General features: G+C 39.3%; 1 protein-coding gene across 4 annotated transcripts in view; it reads left to right on the top strand.

The window, feature by feature from the left end:
• Nucleotides 1–818: 818 nt before the first annotated feature.
• epn2 (epsin 2) overlaps nucleotides 819–23,126 on the top strand; it is a 71,077-nt gene continuing 48,769 nt past the window's right edge. Inside the window, exons 1-2 of one of the 4 annotated variants that reach the window (XM_060840538.1) lie at nucleotides 819–908; nucleotides 17,332–18,127. In XM_060840538.1, coding sequence (XP_060696521.1) covers nucleotides 17,530–18,127 — 598 coding nt within the window. In that variant the 5' untranslated portion in view covers nucleotides 819–908; nucleotides 17,332–17,529. The other 3 variants (XM_060840537.1, XM_060840536.1, XM_060840535.1) reach the window with 3 other exon arrangements.

The raw sequence follows: 23,126 nt of genomic DNA, 5'->3' as shown, positions 1-23,126 counted from the left end.
ACCTCCTTCCGCAGTGTAACAGTTCTGTGATATCTGGATACTCACAGAAGCTTTATAAAACAAAGATTGACACAGAACAACATAACTTTTCTCAAGTTTTAAGGATGTCGTATAGTTGACAAGGGAGTTAATACTTTTTGGGGGGACACAGGAAAGTGTAGTTAAGACCACATCAAATCTCTGATTAATGTATTGACCGGCAGAGCAGGCTTATAAGGGGGACAATATCTTAATCCTCCTTTCTTGTTTTACATTCCTCTTCTTTAAAAGAGATGGTTCAGGTGGAGGGCTGGCATTCTAGATCTTGGGACCTGGAGGTCTGAATTAGAGGACTGCAGATATCCAGGAGGAGATTACAGTGGTAGAAAAAGTGAGGTCACGAGAGATCTGAATAGATTCTCACTTGCCAAAGGATCAAAAATGAGAGGCTCAGATGTAGTGATTCACAAATGCAAAATGAAAAAAAAACTTTTTCACATAAGTTCACCTATTGCCACCACTCGTTTGTGGTAAAGGCAGGTTCAATTTTGACATTCAAAAGGACATTAATTCATCTTTGACTATAAAGAATATGCAAGGGCAAAAGGAAAAGGCAGAAGAATGACACCAAGTCATAACGCTCATGGGATAGCCTGTGCAGACATGATGGACACCATGACCTTAGTTTGCTCTTGTAACGGGGCGTTTCTATGAGTAATAAAGTCAGGACTTCAACTTGATTGGGAGCCAATCTAAGCCAAAAGCACCCGAGTGCGGTAAAGGACTTGGTACAAGTTAAGACATGGGAAGCAGACATCTAAATGACGTCAAGTTTAGAGAATGTGGGAGACCAGCCAGGAGTGTGTTGGGAAACTTGGAACATTCAAGTCGAGATCTAACCAAATCATGAATGAAAAGTTTCAGATGAGGTAGGCAAAGGGTTAGATCGTTACCTCACGGCCGCCTGTGGGATCTTACTGTACGCCAAATTAACCCGTCGACGTTCTCTATAATTTCCGCAGTCCATGGCTGTGGACTTCAAAAGGTATTTTGTGGGCTGTGATGCGCTTTGGGATGCTTGGGTGAAAGGCGATACTTAAATGAGAAGGTTTGTTTATTTCGGAAATGCGGGGGCGTAGAAGTGAGGTTTAAAGGAATGAAAGGGTTTGTTTACCCGAGGTCGCTCTCCTCTCCGTGCTGCTCTTCGTCTGCACGTCTCTGTGTGTGTGTGTGTGTGTCTCTCTCTCAATCTTTGAAACCACACCTCCATCAGTGTGTGATGCTCGTACTGGCGCTACCGCCATGTTGTTGAAGGGCGGACTGCAGCAGCGCGAGCGACAGAGCGATCGGCCGTTAGCGGGGGAAACGCCCAGAAGCTTCTAGGCGCCGGCGCGCGGGTGCGGCTGTGGAGCTGCCATGAAGGTAAGGGGAGCGATTATTATCGTGCAGACAGAGACAGAGAGCAAGCAATGAAAGAGTCTTCAGGAGTTGCGGGAAGGTAAACAGATTCTCTTTCTCCCTCCACGCCCTTTTCCCTACACAACCTCCTCCATGTCGTCCTCGTCCACACGAAGGCCGGGAGGAGTGGCGCAGGCTTCAGCCAGCAGCCAGGCCTGTCCGTGCTTTAAATCTGTTTCTATTATTTGTTGTCGCTGGCGTCTCCCTTCCGACAGAGAAATGATAGTTTTCTCTCGTTAAAGGTTTCCCGGGAGGAATAAGAGGGTTTGGAATATGTTGCACCTTGTTGCTTTTTGTTAGCCACTAACTGTGCCCCCACCCCTCCCCCGGTCAGTGACTGTAAGCTGTCAATGTGACTGAGGTGCGTTTTTTATAGTACTTATTTCAAAAGCAGATCTGTCGACTCATTTCCCAAATCTACCGTGAATGTAAAATATATCCTCCTGTAGTTACTTTAATAGAATCATTTTTTTGCTTTTAAAAGTCAAACCTGTGTTTTTAAAATATTGTTAAAACATTCTTCCATACCTGTAAGTTTTTTTTCTGCATCGTAGTCATGTACTGTACAAGGAATGCTATTTTTTTTAAAAAAACACCCTGTGTGTCGATTAGCTTTCATCTATTTCTGTAAGCAGTTTAACTCTCCTGGATACAGTCCCTCCCCTCCTTTTGTTGTATTGAGTGTTGCAAGGTACATCTTTTTCCAGCTGTCATTTAACATTTATGGTTTTCACCAAAATGTTGATTAGATTAGGGAATTTGATGTCCCAAATAACTGGTAACTCTAGAATCTCTTGTAATAAGACTTATTTGGTTGTTGTAAACCAGTAGACCTGTTGTATTTGTACTGGAAAAAAAGTGTTTTGGGAAAGTTAAGGTAATCCAAGGAAATAATGATTGTGGATGAAACTAAGACATTGACATTGAGCAATGTATGAAGTTAGATTATTTTATGATATTTATGACATCTTGAATAACTTCAAGGCATTTCAAAATGCTTTATAGACTGTAAAGTACTTTTGAAATCTTGTAATTCATGTAAAATTTAAAATGATATTGGAGAATATATTTTGCTGGTACTAGTGCACATAATTCTACTGTGCATAAATTACCCAAGAATGATGATTCACATTTTAAATTGAGCAGCTGCTGGTAGGGCTGTGGTGAGTTAGGATATCAGTGACGTTAATGAAGTCTCAGATTCTAAGAATTCTTTGTAAATATGCACAGAAGTATTTGCTTTTTACTATTGAATAAATTCTTGCTTGGTCAGTCAGATTCTCATTCTGACACACCTTAAACAATAACTAAGGTGTGTATTTCCACATTTTATAGAATCTGTTCAGACACATGATGGCATAAAATATTACATATTATTTTCTGATTTACTTAGTTTTATTTATTTGTGGAAAGTGCTAGCACCCATTGAACAAGGAAGTAAAAGCTTTCAACTCTTGTTCATTATCATGGGTTATTTATCATAGTTTTATTTGTATGTAATTTTTCTAAACTTGGTTCTTGTTCGAAGCATTTCATTTTGTGTAATGCCTTTTGCACTTGGTGCATGTCAGCTAATCTACTAATCTTCCTAAGCATAATCTTCCTCTGTTAGTAAGTGGAGTTAAAATCAATCTGTTTAAATAAAATCTTGTACTTTGGAACTCAACCAGCAGCAACATTGTTTTCCTACATGTGGTTTTATTGAGCATTGTATATGCTGGTGAATGTTGACTATTAATAAGGATTATCCTTCAGTTTGACGTCGTCAAGCAGTGGATTGACTTTTGTGACAAGTGCGATGTAACTGAGCAAATCTGATATCAAATTTATCATAAATTTGATTGTGCTGCACATTGTAATAAGCTATTTTGTCTTTGTGCACCTGTTGGCTCCACAAATTCAGTCTCTGGAATTGTACTGAATTCTAGTTGCACCTTTTTAACACCCTTCGTTTGAAGCTTAAGCCTTTTGACAGTGCAGCAGTTTTATAATGCTTCATTGATGTCAGTCTAGATTATATACCCAATTTTCAGATGGGAGCTCTAAACCACAAGCTTCAGTAACTAAGACAAAAGTCCAATCAACTAAGCTGGTGTCCAAAATGCAACTGTTTCTGACTCTCAGCAATAATGCTGATAACGAATAACCAATGGAAGGCAATGTAATAGGCATTTGATACTCATACTCATAAAGCAATAATTTAAAAGGATTAAATCAACATGCACTTCTAGTAAGATTTTTCATCAATACCGTTACCTGTATTTATAATATAAGTTGCCTGTATTAACTTGTCTTACTTAACGACACTCCCCTTTCGAGTGGTGCTGCAGTGCCTCCCTGTTTGAGACTGTGGTTATCATATAATTTTCAGATACACTGAGAATGCAATGTGTTGCCTCTAGACATTGGGAGGAAGAAATGTTATGATTTAAATTGGACCATGGGTCGACAAGAATTTATGGCAGAAATATTTGTTACAATACTTAAGCATACTTGTGTACACCAAGCTTTTCATATATATTATGTGTCATTACATTTCAAGAGTAGCATACAGCAAATAACTTCTAAAGATCATTTGTAGTTTATGCAATTGCATTAATTTTTGTGAACATCAAGATCACGAATGGTGAATGATCAAGTTCTAATGACTGGTTGGTGCAATGTTGATCTACATTTAAGAAAATTCTGGTTCTTCAGTTAGTAATATTTTCTGTGTGACAATGTGGATCAACAAAAATAAGGACTTGTATCTTATATAGTGCAGTACTTTTAACATAGTCTGTCTCTTCACAGAAGCAATTAATCTAATGGAAGTTAAAACCAATACCTGGCAGGAGTTCCTTTCTTTATCAGGGTATTATCCAATAGATGTTAATGTAGAATTGCTTTATACATACTGAACTTGCTTTTAAACCAGAACCTTCAAACCTAGAGTCTTAGGAACTGAGTTAACTTGACATAATATTCCATTTGCACTAGCAATTATAAAATCTGGTCCTGCTGTTTCTTTTATAATTCACTCATTGAATGTAGGTTCTCATGCTGGATCAGCATTTATTGTCCATTCTAATTGTCCTTGTAAAGGTGGTGGTGAGCTGCCTTCTTGTATTGCTGCAATCTGCTTAGTGTAGGCACCATTGCAATACTGTTAAGGGAGGGGGTTCTGCGATTTTTATAAAAAATCTTAGTCAGTGTTGCTATTCAGTTATAAGGTTATAACTTTTAGAGTAAGCTATTTTATTAATTTGGAATAAAGTTAAAGTTTCCATAGATCTATGAAATCCCAAGACTGTTCCCTCGTGTGTGTGTGTGTGTGTGTGTGTGTGTGTGTGTGTGTGTGTGTGTGTGAGAGAGAGAGATGACAAGTGGTAGCATAACCTGAGGATCACCACATCACGGGTGAGGTTGAGAAAGACTCTCCTTCATGATGACCTCAACTGGTGTAGAATTGAACCCAGATTTTGGTATTTTCCTATATTATAAACCAGCTGTCTTGCTAACTGACTCCCTATTAAAATGTCCAGTACTTATTAGCTGAAACAATTAAATAGATTTGACGTCAGTAACCTATTTTACTCCCTTGAATGTTCCTGTATAACAATGTCGTAAGTTCAGAATTTTAGCACCATAATTTTTGTAAAATCCTACGAAGTGGTTGAAGGAGAAAGAGCAAGTCTTGACTCATTTAGTAATAAATTTCACTTTCCCAGAATCTCAAATCACCGATATGGAAGACCATTTCAGCCTCTCTCCATTTGTTCAGTAAGTGAGATCTTAATGTGTTCTCCTCATCCACCCTGTAATATAGAATTTATTTCTTAAATGGCTCTCTTTGCACTTATTCCAAATGTTGATCACTGTGTGACGAACTAATAACCAGTTTGGATCTTTGTTTGTGTCACCAAGTTCTATTTCCACAGTTTAATTGAAAGATATATTTTAGTTCAATGTTTATCCTAAAATTGTGCTGAAATTCTGACACCTCTTTTCCCAGTTAAAAATTCCCAGTCATGTATTATAAATTTTGGCCATGTAGTTGCACTTTCTATTAGCTCTTCATATTTGGCATTGAACCTCAGACTTCCCAAGTCTCGTCAACTCGATTCTTGGCTATTTGAATACTATTTGTGAAATATGTAGGTTGTCTATTTTTCTGTGCTGTGCGTAACACATTTGTGTGCATTAAACTTCATCTCATTTTCTTTTTGTGAAATATATTAATTTTCTGATGTTTTCAATGAAAACAAACTTCAGATGATTCCAAAGGAAAAGAGTAATCACCTCGGAACTTTTTCCATACAATGCACGTGAAAATTGGAGCTTTCAAATAAAAGCCTCATCTTGCAATTAGGTAGCAAAAAGAGCAGCTATGCTTTTCAGGTGTTTTCTATAAATGATGAGTCAGTTCAGCAATCCCGTACAATATTATAATGAAAAAAGTGTGGTGAGGCTAGAATTCTTCATTTTTGGCTCATTAGTGTCATAAATCTATGCCTGACAAGTATTTTGATACATCACTATATTATAATACCTGAACTATGTCTAAGCCCACTTTGGATTATATTTTCTGTTCGTTAATGAAATCAAACATTGTACTATTTTATCATTTTTTTTTAAAAACAAATTATAAAATTGACTAATTTCTTGACATTGTTCTTGATTATAGTACCTTTTTATATTATAGTATCTGACCACCACTATGTGCTTTGGAAGAGGTAAAAATAATGACTGCAGATGCTGGAAACCAGATTCTGGTTTTCCCCACCCCCACCCTCCTCTAGCTTATCTCTCCATGCTTCAGGCTCCCTGCCTTTACTCCTGATGAAGGGCTTTTGCCCGAAATGTCGATTTCGCTGTACTTTGGATGCTGCCTGAACTGCTGTGCTCTTCCAGCACCACTAATCCAGAATATGTGGTTTGGAAACCTAGCAATACCAGGTGGTATAGATATGTTAATTGACTTTAGGCTTTCAGCCCCCTTCCTCGATTGAATGATATCTCTGGGTGTACCTGCCAAGACAATTATCTCATCCATACTCTAGCCTTGGAGCATTATCATTTTTGGCAGGTTCCTTAACTTTTGTCCAAGAGCATACATGGTCTGATAGTTAACTAAAAATTGTTGTTTTCCTCTTGCTGTATGAAATTTTAGGTGGTTCATGAAAACTGAAAACCTTTAAGGATAATTAGACTGCATTTTGGTAACATTACAATAAGCAACATCTTGCTATTGATTCATTATTAAAACATAATGGTAAGTGTATGAAATGCTTGTTGCTTTCTGTCGCGAACTAAAAATGCTCGGTAGTACAATTCTTGGTTTATGTCCTTATGATTCCTCTTTTCCTTTGAAATCATCTGAAATTAGTTTCAGTGGCAACATGAAATTTAAAAAAAAACAAAAAAGAGCTGAATTTTAATGCAAACTAATATGATATGTACAGAACAGAAAAATAGACAATCTACATATTCCATGAATAGTATTCAAATACCCAAGAGTCCAGTTACAACAGGCTTGGGAGCCTGGGTTACGACTGAGTAGAACATTTCCAGTTATGTGATAAAATATAAGTGGAGGGAGCAGTGTGAGATCAGATAATGTATTCAAATGTATTAGCCTGTATGCAGTTTTCTTCCTAAGGCATATTAGTACCACTATACTATATCAGCCTATGACAACACAGGCCCTATTTACAAAATATTTTTGATGCCAAAACTCCATCTATAATTTGATCATTTAATTGATGTAGCCTACTGTACTCAATTTAGTCAGATATTTATTTTGCTTCCCTTACATAATTACTACTTCTCCCACCCCTCAAGTGTTGGCAGAAAGAAATTTGATTACTTCAAGCAACTCATTAACTTATTCTCCTTTGTTATCAGGTCATTGAATCAGGCCTCCAGTTCAGCTGCTGTAAATATACTGGCTCATAATTTTAAAAAAAATTGAATTGTAATTAAATTTTGATTCCAAGTAGCATCTCTTTTTGTCCTGAACAGTTATTGATGAAAACATTTCACTAGTAGGAATTCTTAAAAAATTATTTGAGGATAGGGCTCTAAAAGTTTTATCTTTAGATATTTAATTTGAGTTATATATTTAATTTGAAAACTAATTATATTGGCTGATTCACATTCAATGTGTTGATTCTTTTTTAAAGTGTTGTTTTCTACCAGTTACCTTTTTTACTTTTTTGTTGATAATGTTGGGACTTTCCTGTTGGGCTCTGAAGTATTCTAATGTGTGGTACCTTACCAAACACCGTTTATTAATCCAAAAATATTGCATCCACTGATTCCCCTGTTGTTTGTTACCTTAAAGAATTCTTGTGCTTTCTTGGGCATAATTTTCCCTTCATAAAGCCATATTGACTTTGCTTGATCATGTTATGTATTTGAAAATGTGTTGCTGGTCAAAGCACAGCAGGCCAGGCAGCATCTCAGGAATAGGGAATTCGACGTTTCGAGCATAAGCCCTTCATCAGGATGAAGGGCTTATGCTCGAAACGTCGAATTCCCTATTCCTGAGATGCTGCCTGGCCTGCTGTGCTTTGACCAGCAACACATTTTCAGCTGTGATCTCCAGCATCTGCAGACCTCAATTTTTACATGTTACGTATTTCTAAAAGCTCTTGATCCTTTATAATAGTCTCAAACAACTTAAATTAACACCTTAAGCTAAGTCACCTGTAGTTACCTTTTTTTTTGTTTCTTTCGAGGAGCAGGAGAGTCGACATTTCGAGCATAAGCTCTAGGGGAATTAGGCAGTGGCCCATGGGGGTTGAGAAACAAATAGGGGGGTGCGAAATGCTGGGGAGAAGGTAGATGGGAATGCGATAGGTAGATGAAGGAGGGGTGGAAGGACAGAGAGGAGGGTGGAGTGGATAGTTGGAAGGAAGATAGACAGGTTGAACAGTTCAGGAGGGCAGTGCCAACTTGGAAGTTGGAACTGGGATAAGATGGGGAGAGGGGAAATGAGGAAACTGGTGAAATCCATTTTGATCCCGTCTGGTAACTCTACCTCCCACTCCGCCAAGGACGTGCAAGTCCTGGACTGCTTCCACCGCCAAACTCTAGCCACCTGCTCCCTAGAGGAAGAATGCCTCATCTTCTGCCTTGGGACCATCCAACCACATGGGATCATTGTGGATTTCACCAGTTTTCTCATTTCTTCTTCTTCTCCTCCTCCCCCACCCACCTTATCCCAGATCCACCTTTCCAACTGTGCACTGTCCTACCTTCCCACCTTTCCTATCTTCCTTCCCACCTATCACCTTCACCCCACCTTCATCTACTAATTACATTCCCAGCTACCCCATCCTCATTTATCAGTCAACCCTCTTAGGCCACCCTCTCATTCCTGACGAAGCACGTTTGCCCAAAATATTGATTTTTTTTTTTCCCCCCCTGCTCCTCAGATGCTTCCAACACCACACGCTTCACTCTGATCTCCAACATCTGCAGTCCTCACTTTCTCCTTTTTTGTTTCTTTCCCTGTTTCAATAAGGTTGTCCTGTTGGCAGATTTCCAGTGCCCAGGAACTTCTTCAGAATTTAAGGATTCTTGCAAGGTTACTACCAGTGCAATCATTGTTTCTGTAGCCACTTCCTTTAATAAGCTAGGATGCGTGCCATGAGTTTCAGGGGACTTAACACTTTTTAACCCTATAGTTTTTCTAATGTCTTTTCTCTAACGATAATGTCTTTTCTCTTTTCTCTATTCCTCGCCTCCTTTTGCCCCTTGATTAATTATTAATTTTGGAATGTTATTTCTATCTTCTACTGTGAAGACATCATTTTTTATGCATTGTGTATATTTGCGCTTCACTGTGAACTGTATAATTGGAACTTTACCATTTCAATTCACTTAGTTCTTGAGTAAACTGTTTTCTGGATTCATTTTTGTTGAGTTAAATCAATTACTTTTCTGCTTGAAAACCACAGCTAATGTATGCATCCTGTGCTTTTGAATGATTGTATGTATTAATGAGTATTATTGATATAAAATGTCATAATTATGCTTTACTAAAGCTAAGGTTAACCTAAAGGGGATTGTCAAATGTTGTGACGAATGAGTTGCCTCTGGAAAGTGAAAGAATAGCATGCAATGTAATCCTTTGAGTTAAAGTGTGGAGGAATACTGATACCTGTACCAGGTACACACAACATATGGACTGTGAAAGGATCAAATTTGTGATTTTAAGAAAAAAAAATAGATGTTAGCATAGCAACAGAATATCAATATATTATATTTTTCCTGCAACGATCAGAACACAGCATACAGACATCATTTGGTCTTTGTTTTAAAGTTAAAAATGTCCTTTCTATTTTCATGTATCTCTTTGATTTTAAGCAAAATGTAACTGAATTGACAGCTTACTATGTGGGAATCAAAGTATTACAGCTGGAAGGAGCATGGAAAATTCTCCATAGTACAGGGAGTTACATCATGGAGATGTAATAAGGAACAATATTTAATTGTAACATGAAAATGTTATTTGGGCGATTTCAATAAAGTAATATAAATCTGTGACAGTACAGCACATTATTGTAGATCGGAAATGGCTTTAATTTTTAAATGCTAAACGGTGGAAATGTTTTTAATAACAATGTAATTATTAATGTAACTGAAATATAATGTATTCTGAGAATATGATTCACTACTGTATTTGAATACTATGTATGAAATCATGCATTTTTAAAAAAACGTTGGAAATTGAATTTTTAATTATCTGTATGTGCCTTTTTGCTGCAAATGGCAAAAATAACTTGTTGGATATACAAGATATTTGTTTGAGTGGTGGAAAAATACCAACAAAATACTGTGGCAAATCATGTACAACAGCTGTTACTTATTCTAATTGAATATTGAGCTAAGAATGAAATTATACTGAAATGATACAGATTTCTGAGATCTCAGACCAAATATTTAATGAAGAAAATGGCAATCAATCTTAAGTATATTTTATTGAGTTTGCTCTTTTGGAATCTTCAGAGAACTGTTATAAAATTTTTAAAATCAAAATGGTAAAATTATGGAAGCAAAGACATACAATAGTTGTGTAAATAGTTATTCAGAATCTGCTTTGGAAATGAGATGAAGGAAACGAATTTGGTAAAGAATTCTCTGTACTTTAATAGAAATTTATTGATTGAACCAGAATATTTTTGTTGTGTTTTCCTAAAGCCACTAGAGAGTTTTATTTCTTGAAACTTAGTTACTTCCTACCTTCCCCAATAATAAGGTCTACATGAATTCCTGCTATGCAACGTAGTTTGGGATTTTACTTTACAGGAGAATCATTGACCTTAACCACAGGCACTGATCTAGTAGTAATGTCAGAACCCCAGGCTATTATTCTGGGGCCATGGGTTTGAAGCTCACCACGGTGGTGAAATATGAACTCAGTAAAAATCCAGAATAAAAAGCTGGCCTAATGACAACCAGGTAACTGATATCAATTGTTGTTTTGAAAAAATAACACCTGGTTCAGTCATGCCCTTTAGGAAAGGAAATCCTTCATCCATACCCAGTCTGACCTACAATATTATTTCCAGACTCTCAATGTATTTGACTAACAGCTCTCTCCCTGAGTTTTTTCATCCGATTGCCTGAAATGGAGTGCACTAAAGCACATTCTTGTAGCACAGTTCTAATTCTCTTGCTAACAACTAGTATCACTTAACTGACGCGGTCTTGGTTTTTTTGGCTCCAAAATTACTCAACAGTGACAAACGATTCCAACTTGTGCTTCCGTCTTTATTCCACTGTCAGCTATTGACAGTTCTTGAAACTTCAGTGAGCCCCAAGCACCTCTAGGCCAACTACTGCAACTTAGAGATACCGTCTGGACTTTTAGGAAGGGGACAGCATTTTGAAATAGTGCTGCAAGCACTGTTGCTTTAATCCGAAGCAATTTTTTAAAAAAATTGCTGTTTCAAAATAAATTTGAAACAAGATTCAGTTGAGCCTTGAATAAGATTTTATTGGAATAGATTATAAGTATGTGTATGCATAAATATATATATATTGATGCTTCTAGATTTGACTCAAAGATTAACTTGTGGCTGCATATTTGCATCGTCACTAAGATTGCTTTTTTTTTTCATTTTGTTTTGTAACATTGCCACAGATTGCCCTGTGTCTTGAAATCCTCGCTCGTGCTTTTATTACCTATGATCATTCTATCATGCTGCTGGCTAGTCTCTTTAATATTAGTAGAGCAATGGTACTGGGAAAGTTGGGATTGAAGGAGGATAAATCCCCAGGGCGTGATAATCTACATCCCAGAATACATTAGGAAGTGACTCTAGAAATACTGGATGCTTTGTTGGTCATCTTCCGGGATTCTATAGACTCTGGGACAGTCCCTGCAGATTGAAGGGTAGCTAACGTCCCTCCAGTATTCAAAAAGGGAGATAAAATAGGGAAAGATAGTAAGCCTATCAGTAGTAGGGAAAATTCTCAAATCCATTATCAAGGACTTTATAGTTGAGCATTCAGAAAGCAGTGGCAGGATCAGACAGAGTCATAATACATTTATGAAGTGGAAATCATGCTTGACAAATCTATTGGAATTCTATGAAGATGCAACTCGTAGAGTTGACAAGGGGGAACCAGTCGATTCAGTATATTTAGATTTTCACTAAGCATTTGCCGAAGTCCTACATAAGAGATTATTGCGCAAGATTAAAGCGCATGGGTTTGGGGGAGATGTATTAATGGGTCCTTTTTGAATTGGCAGGCTTTTGGATGCTACTGGTATCAGTGCTGGGACCTCAGCTATTCGCAATATATATATTCATGATTTGGATGAGGAAACAAAATATAACATCTCAAAGTTTGTAGATGATACTAAGTTGAGTGGGAGGGTGAACTGTGATGAGGTTGCAGAAATCCTTTGTCGTGACCTGGACTAGTTGGATAAATGTGAGGTTATTCACTTTGGAAGCAAAAAACAAGAAGGCAGATTACTACCTGAATGGCTGGCTGAAAATAGGGAGAATGAAGTACGCAGTGGGACTTGGATGTCCTTGTGGCCCAGTTGCTGAAGCTATGCACACAGGTACAGCATGCGGTAAAGAAGACAAATTGTATGTTGGCCTTCATCACAAAAGTATTCAAGTAAAAAGTGAGGTCTGCAGATGCTGGAGATCAGAGCTGAAAATGTGTTGCTGGTCAAAGCACAGCAGGTCAGACAGCATCCAAGGAATAGGAAATTCGACATTTCGGGCCAGAGCCCTTCATCAGGAATGAGGAGAGTGTGCCAGGCAGGCTAAGATAAAAGGTAGGGAGGAGGGACTTGGAGGAAGGGTGATGGAGATGGTGATAGGTGGAAGGAGGTCAAGGTGAGGGTGATAGGCTGGAGTGGGGTGGGGGCGGAGAGGTCAGGAAGAAGATTGCAGGTTAGGAGGGCGGTGCTGAGTTCGAGGGAACCGACTGAGACAAGGTGGGGGGAGGGGAAATGAAACTGGAGAAATCTGAGTTCATCCCTTGTGGTTGGAGGGTTCCCAGGCGGAAGATGGGGCGCTCTTCCTCCAACCGTCGTGTTGTTATGTTCTGGCGATGGAGGAGTCCAAGGACCTGCATATCCTCGGTGGAGTGGGAGGGAGAGTTAAAGTGTTGAGCCATGGGGTGGTTGGGTTGGTTGGTCCGGGCGTCCCAGAGGTGTTCCCTGAAGCGTTCCGCAAGTAGGCGGCCCGTCTCCCCAATATAGAGGAAGCCACATCGGGTGCAGCGGATGCAATAGATGATGTGTGTGGAGGTGCAGGTGAATTTGTGGCGGATGTGGAAGGATCCCTTGGGGCCTAGGAGGGAAGTAAGGGAGGAGGTATGGGCGCAAGTTTTACATTTCCTGCGGTTGCAGGGGAAGGTGCCGGGAGTGGAGGTTGGGTTGGTGGGGGGTGTGGACCTGACGAGGGAGTAATGAAGGGAGTGGTCTTTGCGGAACGCTGATAGGGGAGGGGAGGGGAGGGGAGGGAAATATATCCCTGGTGATGGGGTTCGTTTGGAGGTGGCGGAAATGACGGCGGATGATGCGCTGTATATGGAGGTTGGTTGGGGTGGTAGGTGAGAACCAGTGGGGTTCTGTCTTGGTGGCGGTTGGAGGAGCGGGGCTCAAGGGCGGAGGAGCGGGAAGTGGAGGAGATGCGGTGGAGGGCATCGTCGATCACATCCGTGGGGAATCTGCGGTCCTTGAAGAAGGAGGCCATCTGGGCTGTACGGTATTGGAACTGGTCCTCCTGGGAGCAGATGCGGCGGTGACGAAGGAATTGGGAATATGAGATGGCGTTTTTACAGGGGGCAGGGTGGGAGGAGGTGTAGTCCAGGTAGCTGTGGGAGTCAGTCGGTTTATAGTAGATGTCTGTGTTGAGTCGGTTGCCCAAGATAGAAATGGAGAGGTCTAGGAAGGGGAGGGCGGAGTCTGAGACAGTCCAGGTGAATTTGAGGTCGGGATGGAAGGTGTTGGTAAAGTTGATGAACTGTTCAACCTCCTCGTGGGAGCATGAGGCAGCGCCGATACAGTCATCGATGTAGCGGAGGAAAAGGTGGGGGGTGGTGCCAGTGTAGTTGCAGAAGATGGACTGTTCCACATATCCTACGAAGAGACAGGCATAGCAGCTGCCCATGGCAACTCCTTTAGTTTGGAGGAAGTGGGAGGATTGGAAAGAGAAGTTGCTAGTGCAGGAGTCTTTTGTGACTATACCCATTTCAAACAAGTATGCTGGTTTGTAAAATGTAGGGTGGGGGGGCAGTGATGGATTCTCAGGGGAACGTAGCATGAACAGCCAAGTTTTTAGTATTGAGACTGGCTCTAAAGCAACAAGAGGTACGTCCGGTTCCAAGAGATCAACTGTGTTAGGGGATTCTGTAATCCGAGGTACAGATAGATGTTTCTGCAGCCAGCAGCAAAAAATCAGAATAGTATGTTGCTTCCCTGGTGCCAGGATCAAGGATCTAGAATAGAGTGGTGCTGGAAAAGCTCAGCAGTTCAGGCAACATCCGAGCAGCAGGAAAATCGCCGTTTCGGGCAAAAGCCCTTCATCAGGAGTACAGGCAGAGAGCCTAAAGAGTGGAGAGATAAGTGAGAGGAGGATGGGGGTGGGGAGAAAGTAGCATAAAGGACAAAAGGTGAGTGGGGGAGGGGATGAAGGTGATAGGTCGGGAGGGGTAGGGTGGAGTGGATAAGTGGAAAAGAAGATAGGCAGGTAGGACAAGTCATGGGAACAGTGTTGAGCTGGAAGTTTGGAACTGGGGTGAGGTGGAGGAAGGGGAAATGAGGAAACTGGTGAAGTCCACATTGATGCCTTGGGGTTGAAGGTGCAAGACTTGGCCTACTCTTGGGTAATAAGGCAGGGCAGGTGACTGAGGTGTCAGTGGGGGAACCCTTTGGGGCCAGCGACCATAATTCTATTAATTTAAAATAGTGATGGAACAGGATAGTCTAGATCTAAAAGTTGAAGTTCTAAATTGGAGAAAGACTAATTTTGGCGGTGTTAGACAAGAACTTTGATTGGAGGCAGATGTTCTCGGGTAAAGGTACAACTAGAAAATGGGAAGCCTTCAGAAATGAGATAACAAGATAAAAGGCTAACAGATATAGGGAATGCTGGATGACGAAAGAAATTGAGGGTTTGGTTAAGAAAAAGGAAGCATGTGAGGTATAGACAGGATAGTGAGTGAATCCTTACAGTATAAACGCAGTAGGAGTATACTTAAGAGGCAGTTTGAAAGAGAAGGCAAAATCGGATGTAATGGTGTTACAGTTAAACAAAGGTAATTACGGGGGCATGAGAGAGGAACGGATGAAAATCAACTGGAAGCAGAGCCTAGCAGGGAAGACAGAGCAAAAATGGCAGGAGTTTGCAGGTAAAATTGAGACACGGTACTGAGGTTCATTCTCGAGAAAATAAAGGTTATCTGGGGAGGGATTAGACAGCCATGGCTGACAAAGGAAGTCAGGAAATGTATCAAAGAAAAAGAGAGATCCTATAAAGTGGCCAAGAGCACTGGGAAATTAGAAGATTGGGAAGGCTACAAAAACAAAGAGGATAACAAAGAGAAATAAGGAAGGAGAGGATCAAATATGAAGGTAGGCTAGCCAGTAATATTAGAAATGATAGTAAAAGTTTATTTCAATATATAAGAAACAAACGACAGGCAAAAGTAGACATTGAGCCACTTCAAACTGATGCTAGAAGGCTAGTGATGGGAATAAGGAAATAGCTGGAGAACTTAACAAGTACTTTGCGTCAGTCTTCACCATGGAAGACATGAGTAATATCCCAACAATTAAAGGGAGTCGGGGGCTGAGTTGAGTATGGTTGCCATTACAAAAGAGAGTGCTAGAAAAGCTAAAAGGTCTTAAAATTGACAAATCTCCTGGCCCCAATGGGCTACATCCTAGAATTCTGAGAGAGGTGGCTGAGGAAATAGCGAAGGCGTTGGTTGAGATCTTTCAAAAGTCACTGGAGTCAGGGCAAGTCCCGGATGATTGGAAGACTGCTGTTGTAACCCCATTGTTCAAGAAATGATGAAGACAAAAGATGGAAAGTTATGGGCGAATTAGCCTAACCTCGGTTGTTGGTAAAATTCTAGAGTCCATTGTTAAGGATGAGGTTTCTAAATTCTTGGAGGAGTGGGGTCGGATTAGAACAAGTCAACATGGATTTAGTAAGGGGTGCTCCTGCCAGACAAACCTGTTGGAATTCTTTGAAGAGGTGACAAGTAGGTTAGACAGGGAAACCCAGTGGATGTGGTCTATTTAGACTTCCAAAAGGCCCTTTGGTAAGGTGCCACATATTCTACTCTAATCTCCAGTATCTGCAGTCCTCACTTTCTACTAATATGCATTAATGACTTGGTTGAGAAAAGTGAATATACTATAGCCAAGTTTGCAAATGGCAAATAGATGGAAAGGCAAGTGGTGAAGATTACACAGTCTGCAGAAGGATATAGACAGATTACGGAAGTGGGTAAAAACTTGGCAAATGAAATGTCATATGGAAAAATGTGAGGTTATGCACTCTGGCAGGAACAGTAGGAGATCAGAATATTTTTTTAAGTGGAGAAAGACCAGCAGAAAAACTATAGAACAGAGGGATTATAGAATCCTCACCTACATTTATCAAAAGCTAGCATTCAAGTTACAGGTAATAGAGAAGGCAAATGGAATGTTGGCCTTTATTTCAAAGGGGTTGGAGTATAAAAGTAGGGAGGTTTTGTTGAAACTACAAGGCATTAATCAGACCACAGGTGGAATTCTGTGAAGTTTTGGACCCCTCATTTAGGGAAAGAAATTCTCTGGCATTGGAGACAGTCCTGAGAGAGTTCATCAAACTGATACGGATGGTGGAGAGGATTAGTAGATTGGGCCTATAGCTTTTGGAATATAGGAGAATGAGAGGCAATCTTGTTGAAACATACGATTATTTGAGGACTTGACAGAATGAATGTGTAAAGGTTATTTCCCTTTGTGTGGAGAGTCCAAGACCAGAGCGCATAATCTTAGAGTAAAGGGTCATACATTTAAAACACAAATGAGGACAAATTTCTTCTGAGGATTGTGAACCTGTGGAATTCTTTACCACAGACTGTTGTTGAAGCTTGTTAATCATATACATTGAAGGCTGAGATAGACTTTTTTTTAATAATTGAGGGTTATAAGGAAAGGTGGGAAAGGATTTGAGGATGGTCCGATAGGCCATATCTCATTAAATGGTGGTGCAGACCTGATGGGCTGAATAGCCTGCTTCTACCCTGTGGCTACTTGATATATGCAGAAAATCTTTGTGGGTTGAATTTTGAGAGTTGATTCATGTAGGTTTTTGAAAGACAATTTTAAATACTGTAGCCATAAATGTTCTTATTCAATGTTGTGTCCTTTCGCAGGTAATCGGCCCAAAAATGAACATTCGGTTTGAAGAGAGGAAATGATTTTACCAGAAGACGTTTTTCAACAAGCATTGAAAAATACAAAGATTCTAAGTGGTATTCCCAACAGTACCTGTTGGTTTTAAAAATCAGTAGTACTGTTTCATTTGTTAAAGGTGGCCTTTTCTGTGAGCTTTCCTTTTGTCTGGGTTCATCATGACTACGTCAGCTATTAGAAGGCAAATGAAAAACATTGTAAACAACTATTCTGAAGCTGAAATTAAAGTACGCGAGGCAACCTCCAATGACCCTTGGGGACCTTCTAGTTCCTTAATGACTGAAATTGCAGATCTAACATATAATGTAGTAGCATTCTCTGAAATAATGAGCATGATTTGGAAACGTCTCAATGACCATGGCAAAAATTGGCGACATGTTTACAAAGCTCTTACACTGCTCGACTATATGATTAAAACTGGATCAGAAAGAGTTGCACAACAGTGCAAGGAAAACATATTTGCCATACAGACTCTGAAAGACTTCCAGTATATTGATAGAGATGGCAAAGATCAAGGCATAAATGTGAGAGAGAAGTCAAAGCAGCTGGTTGCTTTGTTGAAGGATGATGAACGGCTGAAGTCTGAGAGAGTCCAGGCACTTAAGACAAAAGAGCGTATGGCTCAAGTAGCCACAGGAGTAGGAAGCAATAATCAAATTACTTTTGGTCGTGGGTCTAGTCAACCTAATCTATCCACAAGCTATTCAGAACATGAGTATGGAAAGTCAGGAGGGTCGCCTGCATCATATCATGGTTGTAAGTAAATCATTTTAAAATAATTTTTGTGTTTTGTCTTGATTATTGAATTGTGATTTGGGTATATTAATCTTGGAATTTATTTAAGAATGTTCTTATTTATGCTGTAACAAAGTACTTTAGGACTAGTGTTCAATGGTAATTGTAAAATTTGAAATTGTGTATAATCTTTAACCAAGTATCATGACAATGGCAGGTTTTTTTTGGGAAAACCAAATAGGTACATTTTGATTACTCTGCTTTCATCTGTAAAGCATAATTTTATAATTTGTCTTATATTAAAATTCTGGAAGAAAATTATATGAGGTACTTCGGCCAATAGATTGGTATGAAGAAGGAATTTGAGATAGTGATCTGCCTTCAATAAAGTTGGGATGATAATCTAAAGGAATGTGTTAACTGGGAAGATGATAGTGGCTGTAAGAGAAGCACAGAGATACTGAGTGTCAGAAAGTGGGATGAGATGCCCAAATGAGCCTGCTACATCAGAAGCACAACCTGCAACATGTCCACAACAATTCAATAGAACTTACTAGTGCATTTCTCATGTTGCTTGTAAGGTAAAATAGGTCAGGTTCCATGAGTGCTTTATGATGACTCTGAATTGTAATTGTGCTGTTTTAATGTGGTTTATATTAAATCTTAATGTATGGAAAGGTTTTGAAGAACCGGGAAGAACAGTCTTTCGTGAACTGATTTTGAGTAATTGAGTTAGAGAAATGTGTTCAGATGCAGGGTCATTGATCTGAAGCATTAACTTTGATTCTCTTTACAATGCTGTTTGACCTACTGATTATTTCCAAATTTTACAGTTTTTGATAAAATATAGGTGGTGGATACACTTGCTAGGGAGTAATTGGAGGTATTGCAGTAGTGACAAAGGCCTTTAACGAGTGCGACAAGTATTCCTGACTCCTTTTAAGTTCATTGTCACTCTAAACTAGTCTTGGACATACTGGTGAATTGCAAGTACAGAGGAATCTGGATTATTCGGTATATGATTATCGGATTATCAGGCTAAACTATGTTATCTGACATTTTATTATCCAGAATTCAATTAACTAAATGAAATTCTGCCCACCCGTGTCCTTCAGATACTCGAGGTTTCTCTGTAATATGTTTGTGGGACGTTGTGCAGTACTGTGAGAATTTAGGTAAGGGGAATTGATTATTTGAGGCAGTACTTAAGTTTGAGTGCAGTTAGGAAAATTTTTGGGGTGGATAATAAATGGTCACTTGGTATTTAATTACCTACTCATTGTGACAAAAAAGAAGTAAATGGAGAGAAAGGAATAGAATTCCTAAAAATGTGTCACCTTCCATGAGCAGCTTCATACACTTAGGCTACATTTGCCATGAAAATCCACCAAAACACCTGGGGAAAATTCAACCTGGGGTGATTAATAAGTGAAAACTTACTGCTGTATTTGCAAGTGATAGAATCTGTGAGGAGTTGCCTCTGTAGCCATCTGATTCTGTTCTACATTTGCTGCTGATCAGGCCCAATTCCAACAAAATGTTAAATAAAAAGTTTAGGTTAGATCTTATATTGAGCAGGGCTGTTATGATTCCAACTGCGAGTACAACTGAATAATTCAGGTTCCAGAATTATATTTGATGGATTTATTTTTTGTCTACATTAATGTGGTGATTAGGGATGATATATATTCGGATCAAGTGGGACTGAACCTAAGACACATTCACGTAAAGCTACAGATTTTTTTGAACAAAAGTTCATCATACAAAATTATGCTACCTGAGGATTCTGCTTAACTGACTCCTTTTCAGGTTCTTTCCAGTGGACTATGGAAACAGTTGCAAGAGTGCTTTCCAAATCTGTCAACATTAGCTTTGTTCTTCACAAATCTGAGAGCCTAAACTTTCTCAGTACAATCACCTTCAAACTCTCCTTGTTTTGAAATTTCAGGAACTAATCCTCCTGCTTGTGTCCTGAATAACTCTGAATCCTCCTAGAGAAAAGAAACTAAACTCACTTCTAAACTCATCAATCTTCTGAATTAACATTTTTTAAAATTGCCTCATCTTAGATTTATCTGAACTGAAAATAAAGTTAATGGCCATGCATATTTACTCCATCAGCTGTAAACTTAACAGTATCAGCATCCATTGGTTAATACCACCGGAGTACGCAGTCATTTGCTCTCCAACGAAATGTTAGATTTAAATGCTTTTCCAACCTTGACCTTGTTTGTTAAAGGAAAATGCCTCACTGAAGTCACCGTATCCACCTGCCTCTGTCTTGAAATCCACAGAACACACAGAAAGCAACTGGTCCAGATGGAGTCCCTGTCCATGAACTCAGATCATGTATGGACCAACTGTTGGGAGTATTCACTGATATCTTTAACAACTCTTTACTGCAATCTGATGTCCCCACCTGCATCAAGAAGACCACCATCATCCTGGCACCAAAGAAAATAAATGCAGCATGCCTCAATGACTACTGCCAGGTGGCTGTGGCCTCCATAATTATGAAGTGCTTCAAGGGGTTAGTAATCGTTCATATCAACTCTAGCCTTCCAACCCTGGATCCGTTACAATTTGTCTACTAGCCCTACATTCATCCCTGAAACATCTGAATAATAAAAATAAACATGCTTCAGGCTTCTACTTATTAATTCCAGCTCCATCTTCACCACTCTAATCCCAACTGAACTAATCTCGAAAGTCCCAGCCTAAGTCTGGGCTCTGCCCTATGCAACTAGATCCTTGACTTCCTGACCCACAAACTGCAAGCAGTGAGGATAGGCAACAGCACCTCCTCCATGACAATCCTCAACACTGTCATCCCGCAAGGATGTGAACTTAGTCCCTTATTGTACACTCTGTACAATTTGTATGGTCAAGTTTCATCTGCGCGCCATTTACAGGTTCGCTAATGACACCACCATTGTAAGCCAGATATCGAACAATGACGAGACCGAATACAGGAAAGAGAGAGCGGGCTTGGTGATGTGGTGTAAAGATAGCAATCTTTTCCTCAATGTGAGCAAAACTAAAGAGGTGATCATCGACTTTAAGAAGCAAGGAGGAGGGCACACCCCTAGTTATATCAGTAGAACTGAGGTGGAAATGGTTGAGAGCGTCCAATTCCTGGGAGTGATGATCAACAACAATCTGTTCTGGACTACCCGCAATACAACAGTCAAGAAGGCACAATCCTCCTGTTGTTCCTCAGGAGGCTAAGGAAATTTGGCATGTCCATAAGGACACTCTCACCAATTTTATATAAAATGCTTTGTATGGTGCATCTATCTGGATGCACTATGGCTTGATTCAGCAACCGAGAACGGCAAGAAACTACAGAGTTGTGAACATAGCCCAGTCTATCACACAAGCCTACCTTCTATCTGTTGACTCCATCTACACTTCTCACTGCCTCAGAAAGGCAGCCAGCATCGTCAAAGGCCCCTCCCACGCTGGTTATAATCTATTCCAACCTCTTCCATCAGGCAGAAGATACAAAAGATTAAACACTCATGCCAACAAGATCAAGAACAGCTTTTTCCCTGCTATTAGACTTCTGAATAGACCTTTCAAATTTTAAATCTAATGTTGATCTTGGTTTTTGTGCACCTTGTGTGCTGTCGTAAGGTTGTATTCCTCACTCTTCTGTTACCCTATGGTCTGTCTGTATTGCATGCAAAACAAAACTTTTCACTGTACCCAGGTACGTGACAAAAATGGATCGAATCAAAATTCCAAGAATGATATTAATAGCCATTTGTTGATCTAGAATTTGTCTTGTTGGAAAAAGATACATTTTCATGTCATATTCAACATTTTGCATGAATACAGATTGAAGGGAAACACAAATGACTGTATTGCATGTGGGGAGAATGCTCATTTATAGATATACTGCCTTGGAATATGCATCCGTTATTGTTGATTGATAGTTAAGAGCCAGACGGACCTTTATGGTGCATTGGGAGTGTCCCTACCTCTTAGCTAGAAAGCCCAGGTTCAAGTCCCATCTACTCCAGAGACATAACCCTCGAAAACAACCTATTTTGAAAAAAATGTTAGCAGCCAGACTTTACTAAAGTTTTAAACCAAGACAGATTGAATAATTAGTCAGGGCATTCTTCTGAGTAACGAACTGGTGAGTGACTGACACTTATTTTGTTGTGTGTGTACATGTTCTTTCAATCTGTCAAGGTCAGGGTCCTACGTGCATGTAATTTCTGATACAAGCAAAAGTACACCATGCTGTAGGTCTGATTGGCAGTCCTAAATTGGATGTCCTTGCACATTCAGCATTATATAGCAAATATTGTTGAGAGCAGATGTGTGGTGGAAAATTGATCAACATAATATCATTTTCAAAATGTTGATGAAGATAACCTGATATATCTCAAGTTGATTATTTTACCGTCTGTATTTGGGATTCTGAGTTAAAGATAAAATCTCTAACAACATATTGAAGAAAATAATTATAAGCAGCAACATTGATTTCAGAAATTGAGATTTGCTTAAGAAATATGATTTTTTTTTCGAGCAGGTCCATTTCAAGTCGTTAAAATTTACAATCTTGTGTACCTGATAGATTGTGATTTTTTTCCATCTTTTTTCAAAAAGCATATCTTTTTGAGAAATATAGAGAATAGCAGTAAGTACCAATGTCATGTATTAGAAAGAATGATTTGAAGGTGCTGATGTTGGACTGGGGTGTACAAAGTTAAAATCACACAACACCAAGTTATACTCCAACAGGTTTATTTGGGAACACTAGCTTCTGGAGCGTTGCTCCTTCGTCAGGTAGTTATGGAGTATAAGATCGTAGGATGCAGAATTTACAATTAAAGTTTTACAGTGTGATGTAACTGAAATTATATATTGAGAAAGACCTGGATTGTTCATTTAAGTCTCTCATCTTTTCAAATGGGCATGTTGGTTTCAGTTCTTTCATATGTAAATTTCAGAACTTTCTTGAAAGTTACATTCACAAGCAAACTTTAATAATAGGTGCCATGTTGGC

This window comes from Hemiscyllium ocellatum, chromosome 20 (assembly GCF_020745735.1).
Source record: "Hemiscyllium ocellatum isolate sHemOce1 chromosome 20, sHemOce1.pat.X.cur, whole genome shotgun sequence".
NCBI lineage: Eukaryota > Metazoa > Chordata > Chondrichthyes > Orectolobiformes > Hemiscylliidae > Hemiscyllium > Hemiscyllium ocellatum.
This window is presented reverse-complemented; position numbering and strand designations above follow the sequence as displayed.